The 23670-nt window shown below is 35.9% G+C and overlaps 1 protein-coding gene across 2 annotated transcripts in view; it reads left to right on the forward strand.

The window, feature by feature from the left end:
- The first annotated feature begins 9814 nt into the window (after window positions 1-9814).
- Window positions 9815-23670, forward strand: part of LOC131166448 (putative acyl-activating enzyme 19) — a 124174-nt gene continuing 110318 nt past the window's right edge. The window contains exons 1-3 of one of the 2 annotated variants that reach the window (XM_058125028.1): window positions 9815-10339; window positions 16173-16667; window positions 18154-18350. In XM_058125028.1, coding sequence (XP_057981011.1) covers window positions 9985-10339; window positions 16173-16667; window positions 18154-18350 — 1047 coding nt within the window. In that variant the 5' untranslated portion in view covers window positions 9815-9984. The remainder of the gene's footprint in view (window positions 10340-16172; window positions 16668-18153; window positions 18351-23670) is intronic. The other variant, XM_058125029.1, reaches the window with a different exon arrangement.

Raw genomic sequence — 23670 nt, forward strand, 5'->3', positions numbered from 1 at the left:
TATACATAACTATATTGACAATCCTAAGCTCAGAAAACATAAATTTCATGGCTGACATTTTAAACCCACATAAAAACATATATACATAAATAACACATAATCATTTTTAATTCATGCAAAACCTGATTTGATATATAAATTTCCCCCTTACCTGATTTCTTGAACTACGCCAACAGGGATCCCGAAAAAAATACCTGCGGCGCTTACCCGGACCCTGAATCAAAAATCCTAATTCCATTAAATTAGCCCTAAATAAAATATTATTTTAATATTTCCTAGGGCTATAAATTCTAAATAAACAAATACCCTTAAATTTAGCCAAATTACCAAATTTCCTAAATCCCATTCTCGCTTTAGAGTAGGGCCTAGAAAACTCCAATTGGAAAATTACCTATACCAAAATGACGACGACGATGACTAGAACCCCGTGGTGGTATCTGATCGTCTATTTAACAGCATATTTACAGAAAAATTGAGAAAATGGGGAAAAGTTACCTTTTTCCAATAGCAGTGTCTAAGCCGTTCCCACGATAAATCTGCTCTAATACAAATGTAGGTGGCAGAGCCAGGAATCCAACGGTACCTTCCATTTTCCGATCCGCCACAAACTCGTTAAGAAATTAAGAGAGAGAGAGAGAGAGAGAGATGGAGACGGAGGAGTGGTTGACGAGAAAGAATTACAGAAAAAGATAATCACTGAAGAAGAAGAAGAAGAAGAAGGTAATGGATAACTTCTTTAATTTTCTTTATCTTTCTTTTTTTTTTCTTTTACTTCCATTAACATAATACTATTGTATCATATGTATATATAAATATATATATATATATATATATATATATATATAATATGTTAGTTTATATTATATATATATATATATATATATATATATATATCTTTATTGCAATTTTATTTATTTTTTAATATTATTTTATTTGTTTATTTATTTATTTTAATAATATTAAATTAATTCATTAATTAATTAATAATTATTTTTGTTTCATAATATTTATTTTTATTTTTTTATTTAATACTTTAATTTAATAGTGTTTAACCAATTAATTAATTAATAATTTTAATTAATTATCTTTTTTTATTTTTTTTTTCGGGTTATTACATTAATGTGATACCCCATGAATGAAAGACTTAAAAAGATTAGATGTTACTACTCATATCAACAAGGTGCACCTATTTTTTCGGGAGCCTTCTCATAAGAACTCCACGGTTAAGCGTGTTTGGTTTGGAGCAATCTTGGGATGGGTGACCTCTTGGGAAGTTTTCTTAAGAAGTGTGTGAATGAGGATAAAACACACTAAAAAGGACACGTGTTGATCTGTGGGGCCAGTCATTACTTCGATAAGGCCCACCTCCTGTTGTCTGGTCCAGGTGGAGGAGGAGAGACGCAGTGCTCTTTGGCAAACTCAAGTTGGGGCGTTACAGAAATGCCTAGGGATGACATGTTCGGTCGACCGACGATAGGTTTTTTAGGCTAAATTAAAATGCCTAGACCATAGATTGACTTTAGGTCCCTAAATATCACATGAAAAGTCTCATAGAACTCAAAATTTATACCTATGTGAAAAATGGTGACTTCTCATAAAAATCAAGACCTTAAATGAACATTGATAGGGCCTCGGTCGACCGAACCTTTGTAGTATAATTAATTCGGTCGACCGAACCGTATGAAAGTCAACAGTTTGACTCTGCACGATTGACTGAACAATTTTTGAACAGGCCATCATCGGTCGACCGAAATGACATGTGCCTGACACCCCGTACAATTTGGTCGATCGAATTTTCAGTACATTTTGCCACGGTCGACCGAACTTAATAAGTATTCCACCGTTTCCTCTTTCGATCAACCAAACCTTGAATTTCTCGAAATCGCCCACACTACGGTCGACCATATTCGCAGTTGAAAAATGCCACGATTGACTGAAGCTCTTAAAGTGATTGACCGAACCCTTATTACGGTCAATCGAAACTCTCGAGTTGTCCAATTTTTATTGAGGTAAAATTGGGGTTATATTTAATTAACCATACTTAAAATTTTTCAAAAATACTGAATGAGTCTCGAATGGTTATATTTTTTGGAGTGTCTATAAATAATCCCTCATTTGGTTTGATTAGGAATAGATTAGCAAACATCATTAGCTAAATATTTTCTAAAATATCAAAAACCTATTTCTCTCATACAAGTTTCAAAAACCTACTCTCACCCATTCCTATTGCAAGATATCCTTTGTGAGTGTTTGTTGACCTTATAGGTCACGCCCGGTTTTGATTTTGACAAATACTCATTGTATCTAATGGGTGTTTGAGGTTTTGTGCAGGAACTAAAATTGTTAAGATCGAGATGGGCACAAAGCAAGTAAAGCCTGAAGACCAATTATTGTTTTCAATTGTAATATATTCAGTTGTGTAATTGGTCTATAATAGTAAATAGGGATTGGTTTGTAATAAGCTCACACACATCACATACATAATATAATATGTAAGCTCAAACCAACCGTAAACAAAAAACAACCTTGAATGACCTTAGGGGTCGACTGACACCGAACTTTTTTAGTGTCTTTATTTTGGATAAAATGACCCTAGAACATGCACCATTGCACCTATGATTGTTAGGCACTTGAATAGGGTTTGTGTGTTTCAAGACAGGGCCGAAATGCACACATTGTACACTTTCGTTCGACTGACCTTGGTAGTTCATTCTGTCTCGGTTGACCAAAATAGGCCTGGGTCAACAGTTGGCCAAGGTCCTGGTCGACCGAACTAGTGTAGTTCAAAACCCCTGGTCGACCGAAACCCCTTGAGGTCAACAAATTGACCATCTCGTCGATCGAGCAAAATTTGTATACTAACTACCTAGTCGACTGAGGGCCCTCGGGAGAAATCCCAACTGTCTGGTCGACTGAACCATTCAGTTCAAAATTACCTGGTCGACCGAACCTCGGTAAAGTGGAAAATCGCCTACTTTCGGTCGACTGAGTCTTCAGTTCAAAAGAATCCTAGTCAACCGAACCATATGAACTCTGGTCGACCGAAACTATTCTAGTCGACCAGACCTCTCGGGTTGCCTTGATTTTTACCGTGGTTAAACACTTTTAAATAGGGTTAATTAGGGTTAAAATGATCTTAAACAATATTAATAATACCCTACATGTCCTAACGACTATAATTCTTCCAATGTCTATATATAGCCCATCATTTGCTAGGATTAGTAAGAGATTAGCATATTGGATTAAGGAGAAATTCTTTGAAAATCCAAAAAACCCATAATACTCATCTTTGAGCCTCCAACACTTATTCTTACCAGATATTATTTCTAAAATACTTTTGTAAGTGTGATTTAAGTTTGGTTGTTCTATAGGTTTGCTTTCCTTGCTCTACTTGATTGATATTATTTTATTGAGAGCAAAACCTTAAGGATTCCTGAGGGACTTTGTTAATAAGTCTATCGTAAGGAGACTTTGTTACATCTTCTAAGATTGCACATTCATTGCAACAACTTGAGAAGATTGTATTTGTTTTTGTTTGCAAAATCCTTTTAAAATCATTTTCAAATATCTAGTGTGCTTTATATTGAAAAATATATTTGAAGAGATATTTGTTTATGAGATAAAAAACTTTGTTGCAATATTCATTGACTTACACATTATTTGCTGATACAAAGTTTAAATATATTTTGCAAACCAAACATATGCATTACTTGAGCATCATACGGTTGAGAAAATCTAGTGATTGAAATATATATATATATATATATATATATATATATACATACATACATATATGTTGGTTGATTAATATCTTTGTTTGAGCACGTTGATTGAATACCTTGTGACACAAAGATTATACTGGTTTGTACTCTCACGCACTGATTACATCGATAGCAAATTTATTTGAGAGTAGACATCTTAATACCACATTGAGCTTACTTATTATATCATTGGTGGTGTATGTGATTGAAAGTAACTGGGTACACATCTGCTTTACATGAAAGCATAATCACTGTACCATTTGATTGTAATACATATATGTTGTATTTCCAGACACGAGCCTAAAGAGGGAGACTAGTCCTTGAATAATCCTGAATTGGCTTAGACCTGATTATGAAACTTAGGTGCGCCATCCTGTTAAGGCGTGTAGGTTGAAGTCAACCCTGCTAATTGACCTTGTTAAGGTTGAGGTCAGCCCTGTGCTAATTGACCTAATTGTAATCAGTGCCGCTCCACCCTTAAGTGAGCTATTAGTGGAATCCTTGGGCTTGCGAGTTAGAGGCGAGGATGTAGGCGCAGTTGGCCGAACTCCAATAACATATCGTGTGTTTGTTTATATTTACCACACGTGTATGTTATTATGTGAATGATGCGCTTGATTTAAATTTCCGTATATTATATTTATCTGCATATTTGGAATTGCATAGAAAGACCCTAGGTTGTAATATTTTACTAACATCTAGTTCAACCTAGGAAAAAAGTTTAAAATTCCAATTCACCCCCCTCTTGGGAATACACCAATTCTAACAGTGTTTCTAGAGATTATACATAAAGCTTATACTCTCATTGTTGTGATTGCTTGCTGATTTTATTGAGAGTTAAGTAGAAAAGTTTTTCCCCATAGATTTAATTCATAAATCCTTTTTGTGGGGAAACTTTTATTAGCTTGTGAGTCTTTACATTTTTATTGCAAAACTCTTGAACTTGTCTTGTGTTTTTTTTTTTTTTTAATTAAATAATTTTTGACAAACTTGTGTTCTAAATATCTCTTGTGCTTAATTTTCTGAAAATCTTTTTGAGATATTTGATTATACTTTTGAAAATCATTGAAACTTTATTTGTGGTTGATATATTTATACATACTGCTTCAAAGAAACTTTGCTAAACTCACTTTCACACTTTGATTGCATATTGACATTATATTGAGAGTAGTTTCATATATCTTCACTGAACTTATATTTCCTATCATATTGAAGTGCATTGGTTCTTACTTGTGCGTATCGATACAAATCTGCTTGTGGAGAAGCATTTGAATTGTATGTAAAAATTTATATTAATCTATTGTATTACAGGCGTAGCCTGAGGGGGTGTTGATCTAGCCCGTAAGGACCAGGTTGTAAAGGTTGAGGCCAGTCCTAGTAATTTGACCTGGTTGTAACTGGTGCCATTTCACCTGTTAAGTGAGCAATAGTGGAATCATCGGGCTTGCGAGCTAGAGGTAGGGACGTAGGCAGTATTGGCTGAACCCCAATATCATATCTTGTGTTGATCTCTTCCTTGCGCACTTTAGTTTTTGCACTTTGAATTCAGTTCACGTATGTTTAATTATTTATTGTCTTGATTGTTCTTATATACATGATTCGAATACTGTGAGTATTGGAATTCATTTAGAAAGATCCTAGGTTGTGAAATACCACTAATATCTAGTTAAACCTAGGAAGAAGTTTAAAATTCCAATTCACTTCCCTCTTGGGAATACACCAATTCCAACAATGTGCATTCAGATGTTTCGGACCCGGTTAAAGTTGCATCAAAGGGTGGTCATGTGTATTATATGAGTTTTATTGATGATTACTCATGAAATGTCTAGGTTTATTACATAAACAGTATCATACCAGAGTCTATACAAACTAGGATATACATTCCCATAATTACAACACATACCCCAGGTGTCCACAAAACTATCTCGACAACCTGGATACCAAAACTCGTACCTAGTAGGTACTAGCAGTAGCTACGACACCCTTGCTCTCGAATGCTAGGATGCTACTTACGGCTACTTGAGGGACCTAAAAAACATTGTACATACATTTGGGGTGATACACCTTTCAGTAAGGAAGAAAACAGTTTATATCAGTGTGTGTCATACCAGTGTCATTTTACATACTTCATAACACTATACATACGATGCAGTTTGAAACAATTCGTACAGCTTCATACAATTCCATACAGTTCCAGTATTTTCAGAAAACCATTTCAGTTCATACGATACCCAAAACATACATACATACATACATACGGTCAGTGTCGTCACGCTAGTTCGCAACTACATAAGGTCACCTCGTCTCACAGCGATTACATTGCTACATATGCAACTGTGTTGTGACGATCAATGCCCAATAGTGATTACATTGCTCCATACGCAACTACACAAGGTCACCTAATCTCACATTGATTATATTGCTACACACGCAACTACAATGCGACGACTTAGGCACAATAGTGATTACATTGCCACATACACAACTACATAAGGTCACCTAGTCTCACAGCGATTACATTGCTACACATACAACTACGAAGCAACGACTCAGGCCTACAATGATTACATTGCTACATACGCAACTACACAAGGTCACCTAGTCTCACAACGATTACGTTGCCACATGCACAACTACGTTGTGACGACCTAGCCCACAGTGATTACATTGCTACATACGGTGTAGAACACACCCATCGGTGGCCAGCCAAACCATACTGGTGATATTTCACACCCCGGATATAGAGTCGGCCACTCACGCCCACGGTAGTTAACTGATACATGGCTGTTTTACAAACCCCTGGAATCAATTTGGAACTCACGTCCCTATACATTCCAGCGTACGGTAATTAGCCGCCACATAACTGTTTTACAAATACCTGGAACAAATACATACAACCATACATACCACACTTATTTGGTTTACGGCAAATCATATCATTTACAATTTCAAGTATACAGTTTATGCAAATATGAATTACGGTCACCTCAATAATACAATTTTAACACAACCAATAGTTTTCCAAACAAAATAGAGATGGTACCCGAAATCCCTAATTTTCTCAAAAAATTGTAACCTGAAAATCCCGCATTTTTACCCGATAGATTTCCTCAAATAAGTAGTCAAAACATACATATGATCGTAGCCTACAAGCTTACCGATCCTGATTTCGAAAATGAAATGATATAAACAGAATCCCCTTACCTTAACCCGAATTCCAACTACGAACTCTACGGTCCTTAAAACTAAGATCCGAGACTCCGAAACCTACAACCCATAGTACAGTACAAGCTTACAATCCGTACTACTACACATATACTGAATCAGAAACGAAAATCGAGCCTTACCTTGATTTTAGCCAGAAACCTAAAATCCTCCGAAATGAGATTCCGATCCTCTAGAAACGTAGAGAATCCTTCACTGATCCTTATAGTAACCTTGGATTTACAAACCAGGCAACGATCAGCAAACAAAACGAGAGAGAGAGTGTAGGGAGAGTTCTAGAAAAAGAGAGAGAGAGAGAGAGAGAGAGAGAGAGAGTATTTAGGAAACTTAGTCCCAAAGCAATCAAAATATCCCTTTGTAGGACCTTTGACCCAAGTAGATTTGTTGACGAGAAGACAAATTGTGTCCTCGTCAACGAATTCTTCATTAGCCTCGTCGACAAGCTAGATATTACAACTTTTTCCTGACCCTCGGCATCTTCTCGTCGACGAGCCTCTGAATTTCATCGACGAGAAGCCTTCTACCTTTGTCGACGAATTATGGTCTCGTCGACGAAGTCTGCAGAATTCCATTTTTACCCCTCTTTTACATAATAAACCCACATCTCACGGTTCGGGTTCTTACATAGATTATGATGATATTTTTTTTCCAGTGGTCCGACATACTTTTATCAGAAGTGTTTTGGGGTTTGTAGTTCATTATGATCTTCATTTGGAACAAATTGACGTAAAGATGACGTTTCTTCACAGTGACTTGGAGGAACAAATCTACATGGTACAACTGGAGGGATTCATTGAACTGGGAAAAGAAAATTTAGTTTATAGGTTGAAGAAATCTCTTTATGGGCTGAAACAGTCTCCAAGGCAATGGTATAAACGATTTGATTCTTACGTGATCAAGATTGACTATAAGAGGTGTGAATATGACTGTTACGTATATGTGAACAAGCTTAAGGATGGTTATCTTATTTTATTGTTATTGTACTTCGATGACATGTTAATAACTGTAAAAAATTTAACTGAGGTGAATTAGTTAAAGGACATGTTGTATAAGGAATTTGACATAAAGGATCTTGGCTCAACCAAGAAAATACTTGGGATAAACATTCGCCGTGACAGAATTACAAGGAGATTATGACTATCTCATAATGGTTATATGCATAAGGTGTTGGAGAGGTTTAGCATGACTGATACAAGACTGGTGTGTACACTTTTAGCGAATCATTTCAAGTTGTTTGTTGCAGATTGTCCAAGTACGAATGAGTAAATTCGGAACATGTCAAAGTTCCCCTATGCTAGTGCTGTGGGGAGTTTGATGTATGCCATGGTGTGTACGAGGCTAGATTTGGCTCACGCAGTGAGCATGGTAAGTAAGTTTCTCTCTACTTTAGGAAGGCAATATTGGGAAGCCGTCAAATTGATACTTAGATACTTATGGGGTACATCGGGATATGATATCATGTTCGGCAAGCAATATGGTTGTCCTTTAGTTATAGGGTTTGTTGATGCTGATTATGCTGGAGATAAGGATGACACAAGGTCTACAACGAGATATGTGTTTACCCTTGTAGGAGGATCAGTGTGTTAGAGATCCATGGTACAGTCTCTGGTAGCATTATCCACGACTAAGACAGAATGTATGATATTAGCTGAAACTGCAATGGAAGCCAGGTTTACTAGTTTAGTCAGAGAGTTGAGATTACAGTAAGATGGAATGTTGCTGCATTGTGATAGTCAGAGTGTCATTTACTTGACGAAGAATAAGATATACCATGCTAGAACGAAGCACATTGATGTGAGGTTCCACAGGGTTTGGGAATTGATTGCTTCGGGTGAGCTTGTGTTGGATAAAGTTCACGCGTCTGAAAATGCAGCGGATATTCCAACGAAATCAATTACTTCTGATAAGTTCAAGCATTGCTTGGACTTACTCCATGTCTCAAATTGATAAAAAGGAAACAAACCTAACCGAGCGTTTCAAGTTCAAGGTAGAGTAGTTAGACATGTTTTTCGGGATTCTCCTAAGAGGCGCATAATTACCAAGGTGGAGATTGTTGTTTGTGGTGTGACTCTTATACTTTGGAATTCTTAAACAAAGAAGGAAAAAAAAAACATAAAGGGGCAACACAACAGATACTCATCGACGAGTAGATCCCGATAATAGGAAAATCTTAGAATTCTGGAGATATCGAGAGTAGAAAATGGACTCGTCGAAGAGTGGTCTTCTATGGATTGTCGACGAATCTCCTGTACTCATTGACGAATGCGCCTGGCCTACGAGCAGTTTTTTTGAATTTTGAATTTGAACATTGGAGTGGTTGGGTAATTAGAGGGAAACCTCAGTGGGACTATTATATATGTCATTCTGGGCATATATTGATAGAGTGTCTGATCATTTGAGAAGTGTATTGTATATTTTGAGATTTTTCTTAGTGAAATTCTTGTGCCATTGCCTATGTGGATGTAGGTTTTACCGAACCACATAAATCTTATTATTGTCCTTGTTTTCTGGTTGTGTTTTCATTTACTTGTTGTATACATATTCTGCTGTGTTTTGTATTTATCCCATCCATATCATTACAAAGAATTGGACCAATTCCTTCACATTTAAATAAAAAGAACGAGGATGCATACTGATTTCTTTTTTTTTAATAACTCCATGATAGATAAAAAATTGATAATTTGTAAGTATTGTAAAATTTAACAATGTGAATAGGAAAAAGCTTATCTAACTATATTGTGCAATCGTGTTATATTTTAAAGTAATCATCAATTGAAATTTTGGACACCTAACCTAATAATTTTCTGATAAATTTGAATTGATGTTTTGATGCATGCTCTCTTTTAAGAAGGCATCATTTTGAAACCTATTTATGTAAAATTGCAGATGCGCTTGTGAACTGGTGCTAGAATCCTTCTTCTCTAGTTCTTTCTCTCTGTGTTCCCATTTTCCGTGAAGTTCGCGCTCTCTAGTTCCATCCAAAAAATCTCCCGCGCGGATGAACCAGTCGGTGAGTGGCGGGAGGAAGAACCACTGCTGTATTTCTCACGAATTCCTCAGAGCCGCTTCAAATGCCCCCAACAAAGTCGCAGTTATCCATGCACTGGGTGGCGCTCGAATCGCCGGACAACTCCAAAGCAGGACAGCAGATTCTCACTCCAAAGGCCGGGGTGACGATGCTGATGGTCTGTTCTTCGACGAGGTTGCGAAGTCTTCTCATCGTCGTTCTACGGGGTTCGAAGGAGACCAGTGCTTCACTTTCTCCGAGCTCTTGGCCGCCGTTGATTCGCTCAGCTGCAGTCTGCGCCGTATCCTCGACGGTGGAGATGATCCTCATTTGATCAGGCCTGGAGGTTAGGGTTTCTAGTATGGATTCATTCGTTTCATTGTTTAAATTCGCGTGCATGCCATGATTCTAAATATATATATATAATCTGGAGTTTTACAAGAATATCATATTAACATGAGGTGACATTGTTAAAAGTTTACATTTGATAGAAGAAACAATCGTGTACTAAAATAAATGTATGATGTCTAAATTTTTCTACCAAGAATAAGTTGGCATGGATTGATATAATAAAAAAAATCAGTGGATAAAAAGTTATATACTAAAATAAATATTTAAACTATAAATTTTAAAATGTTACCGCAAGAATACCTTTGCATGGATTGATACAATGATTTTTTTATTTTATATATATATATATATATTATAATAATAATAACTAAGATAGAGTATTTTTATTAGTCGTTGAAGGTTTAGAATAGTTTTATGCTTTAACAGTTGCACATAACTTATATTTGTTTGATAAACATTGTGGCGAAAGTATTAAGAATGTAATATACATAAAATGAATAAAAATTATTGTTGAACCAACTAAACAATCTTGCTTAACTCATTTTGTTTGAGTTCAGACTAAAAATCTTTATCTATGTTGTGACACAGCATAACTAGATAAACTAGGTTAACTACATGACCTTACATTGTAGTGTAATGAGTAGATTACATATCTAGTCATCTGGAAATAGACTACATATCCTTTTACCTGAAGCATAGGAGTGAGATTTGCATTAATTTTTTTTAATGATCACCATTATTTTACTTTGTTGGAGAAAGAAACCAAAAAAAAAAAGGGTAAATTTTTTATTGATAATGAATCAAACGAAATCAAAACTTTTTCATTAGGTTTTGAACCTTAAACAACTCAAATGTTATTATTTTTTTCCATTGCTATATTAAGTGATCATGTAGCTGATCCCACCTAGTGGGACTTAAGGTTTGGTTGTTGTAGTAAGTAATCAAAGATAAAATATCAACACCTAATATACAAAAAAATTTCCCTTTATTTTTTCCACCATTTTTCCTGGTAGCCAGACAATCTCTTGGCCACAGTTAGAAAATTGGTAGAAAAATTCTAGCAACAAAGAAAGAAAAGCAAGAACTAGCCAAAAAAAGGAAAAGAAGTGCAACACACTAAAAAATTTAGCCAAGCCCCTAGATACAATGATAGTTTATTATTGCAAACATTGCAGGCTATTTCCAGTTTGAAATAATGATGAGCTTGGATTTAGACCAATCATGTAATCACGCCAAATATAAACAAAAGAATATAACACCACCAATTGTCTTTGAAGAATTGTAAGTTATTCTTCAAACAAATTGCAAATGCACGTCATAGGTTTGGCATGTTGACAAGAATTGAAGTCGAGGGGGAGATTCTAGTTGAAGAAGTGGATGTCAAAAGGGGTATTTGTGATTTGTAGAACCTTTATACTGAACTAGAGGTGTGGATACCTACAATAGATGGCATTAATTTGAGCACCCTTAAGCCTTCCACACCCTTAAGCACCCATGACCCTTTGATGAGGAGGGAATTTATCATGCCCTCAAGGACAGCAAAGGAGATAAAGCGCCTAGCTCTAATGATTTCACTTTTCCAATTCTCTAATGATTTCACTATGCCCTTTCCCCCAGGCCCCCCTGGTGAATTATGGCCTTCTTATGTAGGATATAATCTGCATTAAGGAATTTTGCCCAATGGGAAGAATTTTTAAGATCCTATCCAAACTCCTTACTGCGAGGCTTAAGAAAACAATTTTGGAAGTTATTGACCAGCAATAGCATGCCTTTGTAGCAGGAACAAGACCATGAATGCAGCCTTGATTGCCAATGAGGTTGTGGATGCCCATAGCAAGGAAATGAAAAGAGGGGTGGTGTGCAATCTTGTCATGGAGATGGCTTTTTGATAATGTGAAATGAAACTTTCTCCGCATTCTTGAAAGAATGGGTTTGGGGAACTTTGCTGTAAATGGATCCCATAATTTATTAGTACTCCAACTTTTTTAGTGCCCATTAATAGCTGCCCTTCAGACTTTCTTTTCACTCTCCTAAATGTCTAAGGCAAGGTGATCCCCCCTTTCTCTTGTTGTTTATCATGGTTATGAAGTGTTAAGCCTCTTTTCAAATAAAATCGAAGGAGGCCTTTTAAAAGGTCTTAGCATCTGAATGAACAGTAGAGTTTGGGAAGTCCCCCATATTCTTTTTGTGCATCACACCATCATTTTCTGTGAAGATGATCCTTAGCAAATCCATAACTTTGGGTGCATTTTTCTTGGTTTTGAAGCGTTTTTAGGCTTGAAGGTAAATTTGGGTAAAAGTGAAATTGTTCCTAAGGAATAGCACTAGGTTCTTTCCTTTTAGAACTTTAGAGTGTAAACCAGGGGCATTTCCTATTACTTACCTCAGTCTCCCTTTTGGTGCCAAATTTAAAGATAGTAGAGTTTTGAGACCCATTGTTGGAATATTAAGGAGGAAATAGGCTGGTTGGAAAAGGAATTACCTTTCAAAGGGTGGGAGAATGACCCTTATTAGTAGCACCTTATCTAACCATCTAGTCTACTTTATGTATTTTTTTCCTATCCCTTGCACAACTACTAAAAGGTTGGAAGGAATTAAAAAGTAGAGTCCTTTGGAGAATCATGGAGAGGAATTCAACTATCATCTTGTTAAATGGGGAGCAGTTAAAAAAAAGACCTATTCAAAAAGGAGGTTTAGGACTTAATCCCTCAATATTTTCAACAAGGCCCTTATCGGGATGTGGCTTTGGAGATATTGTTGAAGGAGGAGGATCATTTTTGGAGGGGAAGTTATCACCTCTAAATATTATCTTCACTATAATGGTTGGGCCACTAAAGATGTGTGTTGTATAGAATAGAATACTGGAAACTACCAATGATCCCAAGTGGATCGTGGACAAAATTGGTAATTTTACAGTTATATCCTATCATAGAAATCTCTTCTAACAGCTCAGCAACCAACACCAAAGTCCTCTGGAAGCCCTTATGAAATACTAGCTCCCAGAAAGGTTGCTTTCTTTGCATGTGGGGCAACTCTTGGGTAATATTCTTACCATCGACAGCGTCTAATCTAAAGATTACCTGCCCACCTTGAGAAAACATATCATGCCCCTTACTATATGAATTACCCAACCTCCAATCGTAAGGAAACCCGATCCATCAACATCTTTAATTCCTGGACATCTATCTCCCTTCAAACTCACTATTATTATTGATTCAGGCCCATCTACCCTTTCTTAGCCCATATTTTATGATCATTCCTCTTGGGCTTACCAACATCCCTTCATTTAGACTTATACCCATTCCACTTGGTCCCAACATATGAAGGCCTAATTCTTCTAAAATTTAAATTCTGACCGTATCCTCCCTTGTAGGACCCCTCCCTTAAAATCTGAACTATTCTGCTGGTTTCAATTCTACTAAAATTTCAATGCTTCAAAAACAAGGAAATTTTGATGTCCATGTCATTTTTCGATTTCGATTTTTAAAAATGGCGGTAAACCATGGAATTATTTTATGAAACTCTAGAAATTGTCACTAGACATAATTATGCAAGATTTAGAACTAGAATATTATAACACATCAAGGACAGGTACGTATTGTATAAGGTGCAATAACTGCAGTAGAATAATTATATTGAACATAAGGGCAAAGGGCAGCCCAGTGCATAAAGCGCCCGTGTATGCGGGGTCCAGGGAAAGGACAGACCACAATGGGTCTATAGTACGTAGCGTTACCTTGCATTTTTGCAAGAGATTGTTTCCACACCTTGAACCTATGACCTCTTAGTTGCACGACAACAACCATTGCACCAAGGCTGCCCTTCATAATAATCATATTGAATATATTCAATTAATTTTAATGAATTTCATAGCTCAATTAATTATTATTTATTATAAAAAAATATAGATAATTTAGGCACAAGTGGTTAAATAAACTATTGTAGATAATATCTAAGTTTAATTTTTTCATATAATTTCAAGTCTGGAAAAAGCTATAATTCATAACCTTCTTGTAATGCTACAACAATTTATTATAGATTGTGGGTTGAGGGATCTTCCTTTGGATAATGCTTTATTTCCTGGTTAGATTTTTTTTTTGTTTTTGTTTTTGTTTTTGTTTTTTTGTTAGTTTTTTTTTTTTTGGGGTTGGGGGGGGGGGGAGGGGAGGTTGCTAGTTGTTTAGAATATGTTCTTGTTTTCTAGTGAGTGGGAGGATGAGTTTCTTAATCTTTCTCAGTGGGTGTTATCTAGGCTAGTGTTGGATCATTTCCTTACTGTTTTAGAGTCTAGCAAGTTCAAGTGGGGGCCAACTCTATTGAGACTTGAAAATAAGTGGCTCAGCCACAAGTCTTTTCAATCTTTCGTTGGGAATATTTGGAGTGAAAATGTTGAGAAGGGTTGGGAAGGTTTTGGATTTATGAAAAAAATAAAGCGCCTTAAAGAATGGTTGCAAATTTAGAATATTGAAGTTTTTGGGGGATTTTAGGGTGAAGAAGGACAACATTTTAAATGAGATAAATTTGATGGACAGAAAAGAAGAAGAGGGGACTCTTTTGGAATGTGATAAGTTGAAGGGGTTAAAACTGATTAATGATTTGGAGAAGGTGACTTTTAGGAAATTGAGGAGTTGGAGGCAAAAGACAAAGTTTAAGAGGGCTAAGGAAGGTTTTTAAAATTCTAAATTTTTCATAGATTGGCTAATGGTAGGAGGAGGAACATGATTACAGAATTGGAACTGAAGGGAGGAGTGGTGCTACTGATTCCCTTTAATTATTAAGAAGATTACAGATTTTTTTGCTAATTTGTGTACTGAGGAGGATGATTGTAGGCCTATGTGTGAGGAGCTGGATTAGACTCCTGTTTATAGTGATAAGATGAGGTGGTTGGAGCGGCCTTTTGAGTAAAGTGAGGTTGAAGCAATTGTTTTCAAGATGGAGTGGGATAAGGCTCTGGGTCCAGACGGATTGAATATGGCTTTTTTCCAAGAGTGTTGGGATATTGTTAGAGGGAATTTAGTGAAGATCTTTAATGAATTTTTTTTAATGGGACTTTTTTGGTAAAAGCATTACTTCTACTTTGGTCCTTAGGAAGAGTAGGCTTGTTAAAGTTGCAGATGTTCAGCTTATCAATTTAGTTTTCCAACCAAATGCACTTTTTATGTAGGGAACTCTTTAGAAGGCAGACAGTCTGTTATTTTTTTTTTTGGATAAAAAAGGAAGAGTATTATTAACCAAGAAAGAGGCAGGCAAGACTGTTCTCAAATGCTGCAAAAAGGGATTCCAAATGCAACAAACTGAACCATGCAGAAAAAATGGCGTGCATTTGTGATTTGTCTGACTACTACGGTTGTGCATAACACATGTCTGGCCTTATTAGGTCCCCATTTCTGCAGTGAATCATTTGTCTTAATCATATTAAAAGTAGTACACCAAATAAAAGCCTTAACCAGGGGACCTTATTTTTCCAATGTAGTTGGTGTTGGCAAAAGGTCAGAGTGAGGATAATCAATAAATATATAAGAAAGAATTGCAAGACACCTACCAAGTATCAAATCTTGCTAAATCTATGATTATCTTCAATGCAATCATATAGAGAGTGCTGAGAATGTACGAGTTTGGGTAATAATCAAGATTTGAGCATCTGTGGCTTCGGGTTCGGAACATGTTTATTGCTTTGTGGCGTGTGTTACTCGCAGGGTCAGTGTGATCCTTTTTAAAATTAATTGGATCATTGGACCCAATTAATCTTTAATATAATATTCCTTGCTAGTGTGTAATGAGCATTCAATGTTTCATACGTTGGATATTAATTTATGAGCACATTACAGGTAATCTTTGTAGCAAGTCACTACATGCTCAAGTATCTGTGCCTTCAAATCCATTTACTTCAAATTTGAAGTCAACTGAGGTTGAGAATAGAATTGTGCCAAAGATACTGGGTGTTTATATGGTACCTTCTGTAGAATATATTGTCGCTGTTCTTTCTGTTTTGAGGTGTGGAGAGGCATTTCTTCCGCTAGATCTGTCTTGGCCAAAAGAAAGGATATTATCAGTTGTTTCATCTTCAAATGTTCAACTTATTCTCAGCTGCAGATCTTCCAGTGAAGGAAGCTTCTGTGGCCAACTTGATAAATCACATTGGCTTTGGGATTCCGTTAGTTGCCCTGTTTACTGTGTATCGATGAAAGAGAGCCTTGAAGAATGTTTCAATCTGTCGGACTTTATTTGGCCTTGTCAAAGTAGAAGACCGAGATTATTTTGTTACTCGATGTATACTTCAGGTTCAACTGGAAAGCCCAAAGGGGTATGCGGTACAGAAGATGGTAAGCCACATTTGTATTTTTCATACCATACCTCAGTTTACAATACACTGTTTAGATTTTGACTCTGCTGCTTACAATAATGGTGCAAGCATAGGAATGAAAAAAATGTGTGTTACTTGTCATTTTTTCTTTCCATGTTTTCTCTCACAACGCCATATTTTCCAAAACTCTTGATTTCAATAATATCTATCTGTTTAATCTTCTCCATTGCTTGTAATAGGTCAATTCACTTTGTTAATTTCTCATCAACTCCTCTTGAAAAGAATTATTATAGAAAACAGTATTTTGAAAATTTGCAATTGCTGCTTTCTGGTTCCCATTAAATTCCTGTTACTTGTGCTGAGTCAGTGAAACTAGAACAAGATGAGTTGATATTTCTGCCTCTATTTGGAGCCATAGCAGGGCGTCCAATCTATCTATCTTCTGCTTGATGGCCATATGAAGGTTGAATGTTAAGAACATCAACGTATGTGATACATACCTGCAAAATTTTACGTTCATATGCTTGAGTATCTTGTTTATGTGAAATGGCATTGTGTTCATCCTTTTTGGGCCAAGAAGGTTTGAAGATTTGATCCCAGAAATATGGAAAGTGTTGATTTTGATGATAAGTCATCTTTGTTTCTGTTCTCCACGTTCTTTGAGTCAATTAGCCTGACAAGCATCCGTAGATCCTCACTCTTCAATGGTTATTCTATTTAATTTGAAAATAATACTTATTGTGCACAGAATACAGATAGGGAGTCAAGATGATGTTGTATGTGGATGGAGAATGAAAAAAACATTCTATTTTATGTTTTTATCATGCAACCGGTGGTTTTGGAAATTCTGCATCAGCACCATTTACTTTATGATGTCTAAACTTCAATGTGGTCTCATGGCACATGAATGCCCTTTTTGTGGCATCATCAAATCCTAACAGAAGTCCAGAATTTTTATTTCAACTTGATAATATTAATCATTCATTATCTTTTCCTTTTGGAAGATAAAACTGTTTTCTTAAATCATATATAGAGTTTTCGTTTCAACATGATAAATTTTACCTCTCATTAACCCTTCCTTGTTGGAAGATAAAGACAAATTTTTGATTTGCTGCTTGTTCTTTTATTCAGACTTTTTAAACCTCTGTCTCATGTTAATTGTATGCAACTAACTGAAATTATGTGTCTAAATAAATTCTTGACACTCACTGTCTTCAGGAGATAAATTTTCTCACTTTGTGAGGAAGAACATACAATCCTTTCCATTTTTGCTTGACAAAAAATTGGAGCAATTTTTTTGGCAGTCATTATATTTTCAATATAACTGATTATTAGTACACAACAGTGTAATTTGTTCTTCTTTTGTGTTTGTATCTTTAGTGAACCTGTTTGTTTTTATGTCCACACTACATATAACATCTTGGCCCAATCAATTTACATTTATTTGCTTAATGATTTTCAAATATATATGCGTGCCCTTTGACGTAATCGATAATCCTTTTTAGGTCTTTTGAATCGCTTTTTATGGATGCAAGAATCTTATCCCTTATTTGGGGAGGAGCTTTTATTGTTCAAGACTTCAATAAGCTTTATTGACCATCTCCAAGAATTTCTTGGCGCTATTCTTACTACTTGTACGTTGGTCATACCTCCATTCAATATGCTGAAAGAAAATCCTTTTTATTTGATAGACTTCCTACAGGTATGCTTACGATTGAGTTTGCTTTACCACAGGTCACTATTATCTCCTTTTTATGGTTATCTGGAGAAATGAATTTGGGCTTTGTTCATGATGCAATATTGCTTGAGTAAGCAGTTGAATAAAAAAACGCCTGGCTTGCAATGCACTAAATTTTTTAAATTCTTATTGTTTGTCTGGGAGGCCGAGTTACAAAGATTATTTACTGTATTGGTTATCATGCAACTTGAAAATATGTTTAGCCTTTAGGTTATAACATATGATTATATTATATGAAAGGTAGTTCTCCAACCTATTATTGCGATACTATTCGTTTTCGCTGCTGGTCACATTACCAGAATAAAAATGTTCATGGTTTCTATTGAGTGCTGCAATCATCATCTGTCCATATGCTTTATGAGTTCAATTATTGTACTTAAAGAAAAAGCATAAACTTTTAACTTATTTGTGCTCGAACTGACAAACATTTCCATACAGTCTTGGGGTACAAAGATAAATTGAGGTATTTTCTTGGATAAAAGAAGAAATTATATTAGAATAGAAGAACAATTAGAACACAACAAGGACAACCTGAAACAAAAAATAAAACAAAAAGATGGAATAGTGGATCCAGAAAGTAACAAATTCTCTCTAGTGGCGACTATGTTATCCTCTCTATTCATCTACCATGATAGTGTTCATCACAGAGAAATCTCCAGAGATAGTACAAATTAAAGGGAAGCCCTTCGATTTGACACTAGAGAGGATGAGCGTAGTTTTTGTTGTGGTATTGATTTTGAAGAACAGGAAAAGAAATCAATTGTACCCTTTGAGCCATGGTAAATTTAGATTAGTTTCATGCAAAGCATGGCTGTTTGCACTTGCTTTTGTGTTGAATGAGTTTATGGTGAGCATGTTATGCATTAGTTAAGTTTAAATTAATAGATATTGGAATTTTATTTGATTTATTTGTGGTAGGAGTGGCTTGGATGAAATGAAACTAAAAGAGTCCATTTTAAAACATAAATAAGTGATGCAAATAGGTGTAGGAATATAAGAAAAATTTCAGAAATGAAGACTGCGATTTCAGAATACTGTTTTAGCAACCTTCTTTGACTCTAAGTAACTACTAGATCCATAAAGTAATAAACAGATGACTCTTGTGAATTTCAGTTCAGCAAATAAGACAATTTCTAGGTACACCTGCAACTTAATCTTCAAATTACTGTGCATTTTGGCACTGCTTTAAAACAGTAACAGTAGCTTTCTGCTAGTCGTTCGTGCCTTTAGCAGTGATGGAGGGATTGGTGGGCACCGTGGGGTCGAATCCTCAAAACCCTAGCCTTCGAATCTTTACAAACCTAGCTGGTCTGGAGCTGAGCTCTGCAGGACAATTCTCTCAAAGATAAATGCCAAAAAATCTCCCGGAAAAGTGGCTGAAGACTTTTATTTATACTGGGCCTAAAGCTTCCAAGAGAAGCCAACACCTATTTTGCACATAACACCCACCCACTAAAAATGACTTATCTTCTAATGTCTCACAAAAAATAACTCCCTTAAAAAAAATACCCCTGAATATTACAAAATGACCTCCAAAGGTAATTTGACCAAAATAAACCCCAAAAATTTGAAATTACAAAAATACCCCCCGCACCCATAAATATCAACACTTGACATAAACAGGAAATCTTTTTTTTTTTTATTTTTATTTTTATAGCAAAAGAAGATATTTCATTAATACGAGAAGAGTTTACAAAGAGGATGAGAAGTAAGGTGTACTCTCAAGAGGGGGGGTGAATTGGTTTTTTATTTTTATTTTTATTTTTAATTCTTTGTAAACTCTTTAGTTGAGTGTTATCCCTTTTTAAAATTAATTAGATATGATCACACAACTTCAACAGTCTTTATCAGCTATCTTACTAAAATAGCCAACAATCCTATGAATGGATGTGACTACTATGGGATACTCACAAAAGAAGGGGATAGACTATGATGAGATCTTTTTTTGCAGTGGTCCGACGTGCTTCTATCAGAATTGTGTTGGGATTGGTAGCTCATTACGATCTTCATTTGGAACAAATGGATGTGAAGACGGCGTTTTTTCATGGTGACTTGGAGGAACAAATCTACATGGTACAACCGGAGGGATTTATTGAACCAAGAAAAGAAAATTTTGTTTGCAAGTTGAAGAAATCTCTTTATGGGCTGAAATAGTCTCCAAGGCAATGGTATAAACGGTTTGATTCTTACATGATCAAGATTGACTTCAAAAGGTGTGAGTATGACTACTACGTATGTGTGAATAAGTTTGAGGATGGTTCCTTATTTTCTTGTTATTGTATGTCGATGACATGTTAATAGGTGCAAAGGATTTAACTGAGGTGAATCAGTTAAAAGACCTGTTGTATAAGGAATTTGACATGAAGGAACTTGGTTCTGCCAAGAAAATACTTGGGATGGAGATTCGTCGTGACAGAATTGCAGGGAGGTTATGGTTATCTCAGGATGGCTATGTACAGAAGGTGTTGGAGAGGTAGCATTATCTACGACTGAGGCGGAATATATGGCAGTTGTCAAAACTGCAAAGGAAGACTTATGGCTTACTGATTTAGTCAGAGAGTTGGGGTTATAGCAAGATGGTGTTGTGCTGCATTGTGATAGTCAGAGGGCCATTTACTTGGCAAAGAATTAGATATACCATGCTAGAACCAAGCACATTGATGTGAGGTTTCACAGGGTTCGGGAATTGATCGCTTCAGGTGAGCTTGTGTTGGAGAAAGTTCACACGTTTGAAAATGCAGCAAATATTCTGACAAAATCACTTACTTCAGAGAAGTTCAAGCATTGCTTGGACTTACTCCATGTCTCCAAGTGATAGAAGGGCGACATACCCAACCAAACGTTTACAAATTCAAGGTGGAGCAGTTAAACATGTTTTTCGGGATTCTCCCAAGGGGCGTATGATCACCAAGGTGGAGATTGTTGTTTGTGGCTCTTATACTTTGTTTTTTCTTAAGCAAATAAGGAAGAAGAAAAAACATGAAAGGGCAGCACAGCAGGAGATCGTCGACGAATGCCCTGTGTTCGTTGATGAGAGGACAGCAAGGACTCATCGATGAAGGTTCTGAAATCGTTGACGAGAAAATATCAAGAGCAGGAAAATCTCAGAGTTATGGACTTGTCGACGAAAGCATGTTATCATCGACGAGTGGTCTTCTATGGATCATTAATGAAGCCCTGAACTCGTCGACGAAAGGCACCTGGGCTGTGAGCAGTTTTTTTGAATTTTGAATTTTTGAACGTTAGGTGGTTGGGTAAACGGAAGGAAATCTTTGAGGAACTTCTATATATATTTGTTATTTTAGGCATATATTGAAGTAGAGAGTGATCATTTTGAGAAGTGTATTGTGTGCATTGTGATTTCATAGTGAAATTTGTGTGCCATTGCTTCCGTGGATGTAGGCTTTGCCGAACCACGTAAAATCTGTTGTTGTTCTTATTCTGGTTGTGTTTGCATTTACTTGTTTATTTCGCTGTGCATTCTATTTATTCGATCCATATCACAACATTTACATATATCTGGATGATGAGCATATCTTTATCTTTAGACTGAATAAACAGTGTGCTGTCCATTTTTCCTCTTGAAAAGCCATTTTCCAACAAAAAGCCACTTAGCCACTCATACCAAGCTCTAGGAGCTTGTTTTAATCCGTATAAGGTTTTTGTTAGTCTGAACACATGATTAGGGCAATGAAAATCGTCATATCCATGAAGTTGTGCTACATATACTTTTTCATTTATAAATCCATTTAAGAATGTACTCTTTACATCTATTTGACAAAGTTTAAAATTTTTGTGAGATGCATAGGCTAATAGCATTCTTATTGCTTCCATTCTTGCTACGGGAGCAAAGGTTTCATCGTAATCTATTCCTTCTTCTTGATTGTAACCTTGAGCTACTAGTCTAGTCTTGTTACGCACTACTATAACGTTCTCATCCTTTTTATTCCTAAATACCCATTTGGTACCGATTATTGAATGATCAGTAGGTCTAGGAACTAACTTCCAAACTCTATTTCTTTCAAATTGATTTAAATCTTCTTGCATAGCTACTATCCATGAGTCATCATTTAATGCTTCAGTTATGTTCTTAGGTTCCTCCTAAGATAGGAACGCACAATGATTACACATGTTCTTCAATGAAGACCTAGTGGACACTCTTTGTGAAGGTTCACCAATGATTTGATCCTTTGGGTGATTCCTTACGAATTTCCATTCTTTAGGTAATTTGGATTGATCTAGTGGGATATTATCTAAAGATAAGCTTGATTCCTTACTCTCATCTTTTATTTCTTGAATTTTTAAGTCTTCCAGTCCTTGTTTAATTTTAGCTTCTTCAATATCAGATGGTTTAGAGAATGGATTTGCCTCATCAAATGCTACATGGACTGATTCCATGATTGAAAGGGTCCTCTTGTTGTAGATTCTAAAGGCTTTACTATTTGAGGCATATCCTAAGAAAATTCCTTTGTTTGATTTTGCATCAAATTTTCCTAAGTCTCTTTTTTCATTCAATATGAAGCATTTACACCCGAATACATGAAAGTTAGATATTTGGTATTCTTCTTTTCCAAAGTTCATAGGGGGTCTTCTCTAGGCTAGTTCTAATGGAGACTCTATTCATCACATAACATGTGATATTTACCGCTTCAGCCTAAAAATACTTAGGTAAGTTATGTTCATTTAACATGGTTCTAGCCATTTCCTGAAGTGTCCTATTTTTCCTTTCAACAACTCCATTTTGTTGAGGAGTGGGAGGTGCCGAAAAGTTGTGAGTTATTCCATATTCATCACAAAATTTCTCAATGTCTCTATTTTTGAATTCTCAACCTCGATCACTTCTAGTATTTAGAATTCTGTATCCTTTTTTGTTTTGAAGCTTCTTGCATAAGTTGATTAACATCTTACACATCTCGTCTTTGGAGGATAAGAAAAGTACCTAGGTAAACCTAGAGTAGTCATCAACAATGACGAATGTGTATTGCTTTCCTCCTAGACTTTGTGTTCTGGTGGGACCAAATAAGTCTATGTGAATAAGTTCTAAAGGACTACCAGTGGAGATGTGTTTCTTCTTTTTAAAACTTGTCTTAGTTTGCTTCCCAAGTTGACAAGCATCACATACCTTGTCTTTTACAAACTTAGTGCTGGGTAGTCCTTTGACTAAGTTCTTCTTGGCTAATTTGGAATAGGTCCTTACTAGCGTGCCCTAATCTCCTATGCCATAGCCAGTTGGCTTCATTCACAATTCTGAAGCATGTGACTTCCTGAGATATCAGGTTTTCTA

The sequence above is a fragment of the Malania oleifera genome, chromosome 10, assembly GCF_029873635.1.
Source record: "Malania oleifera isolate guangnan ecotype guangnan chromosome 10, ASM2987363v1, whole genome shotgun sequence".
Lineage (NCBI taxonomy): Eukaryota > Viridiplantae > Streptophyta > Magnoliopsida > Santalales > Ximeniaceae > Malania > Malania oleifera.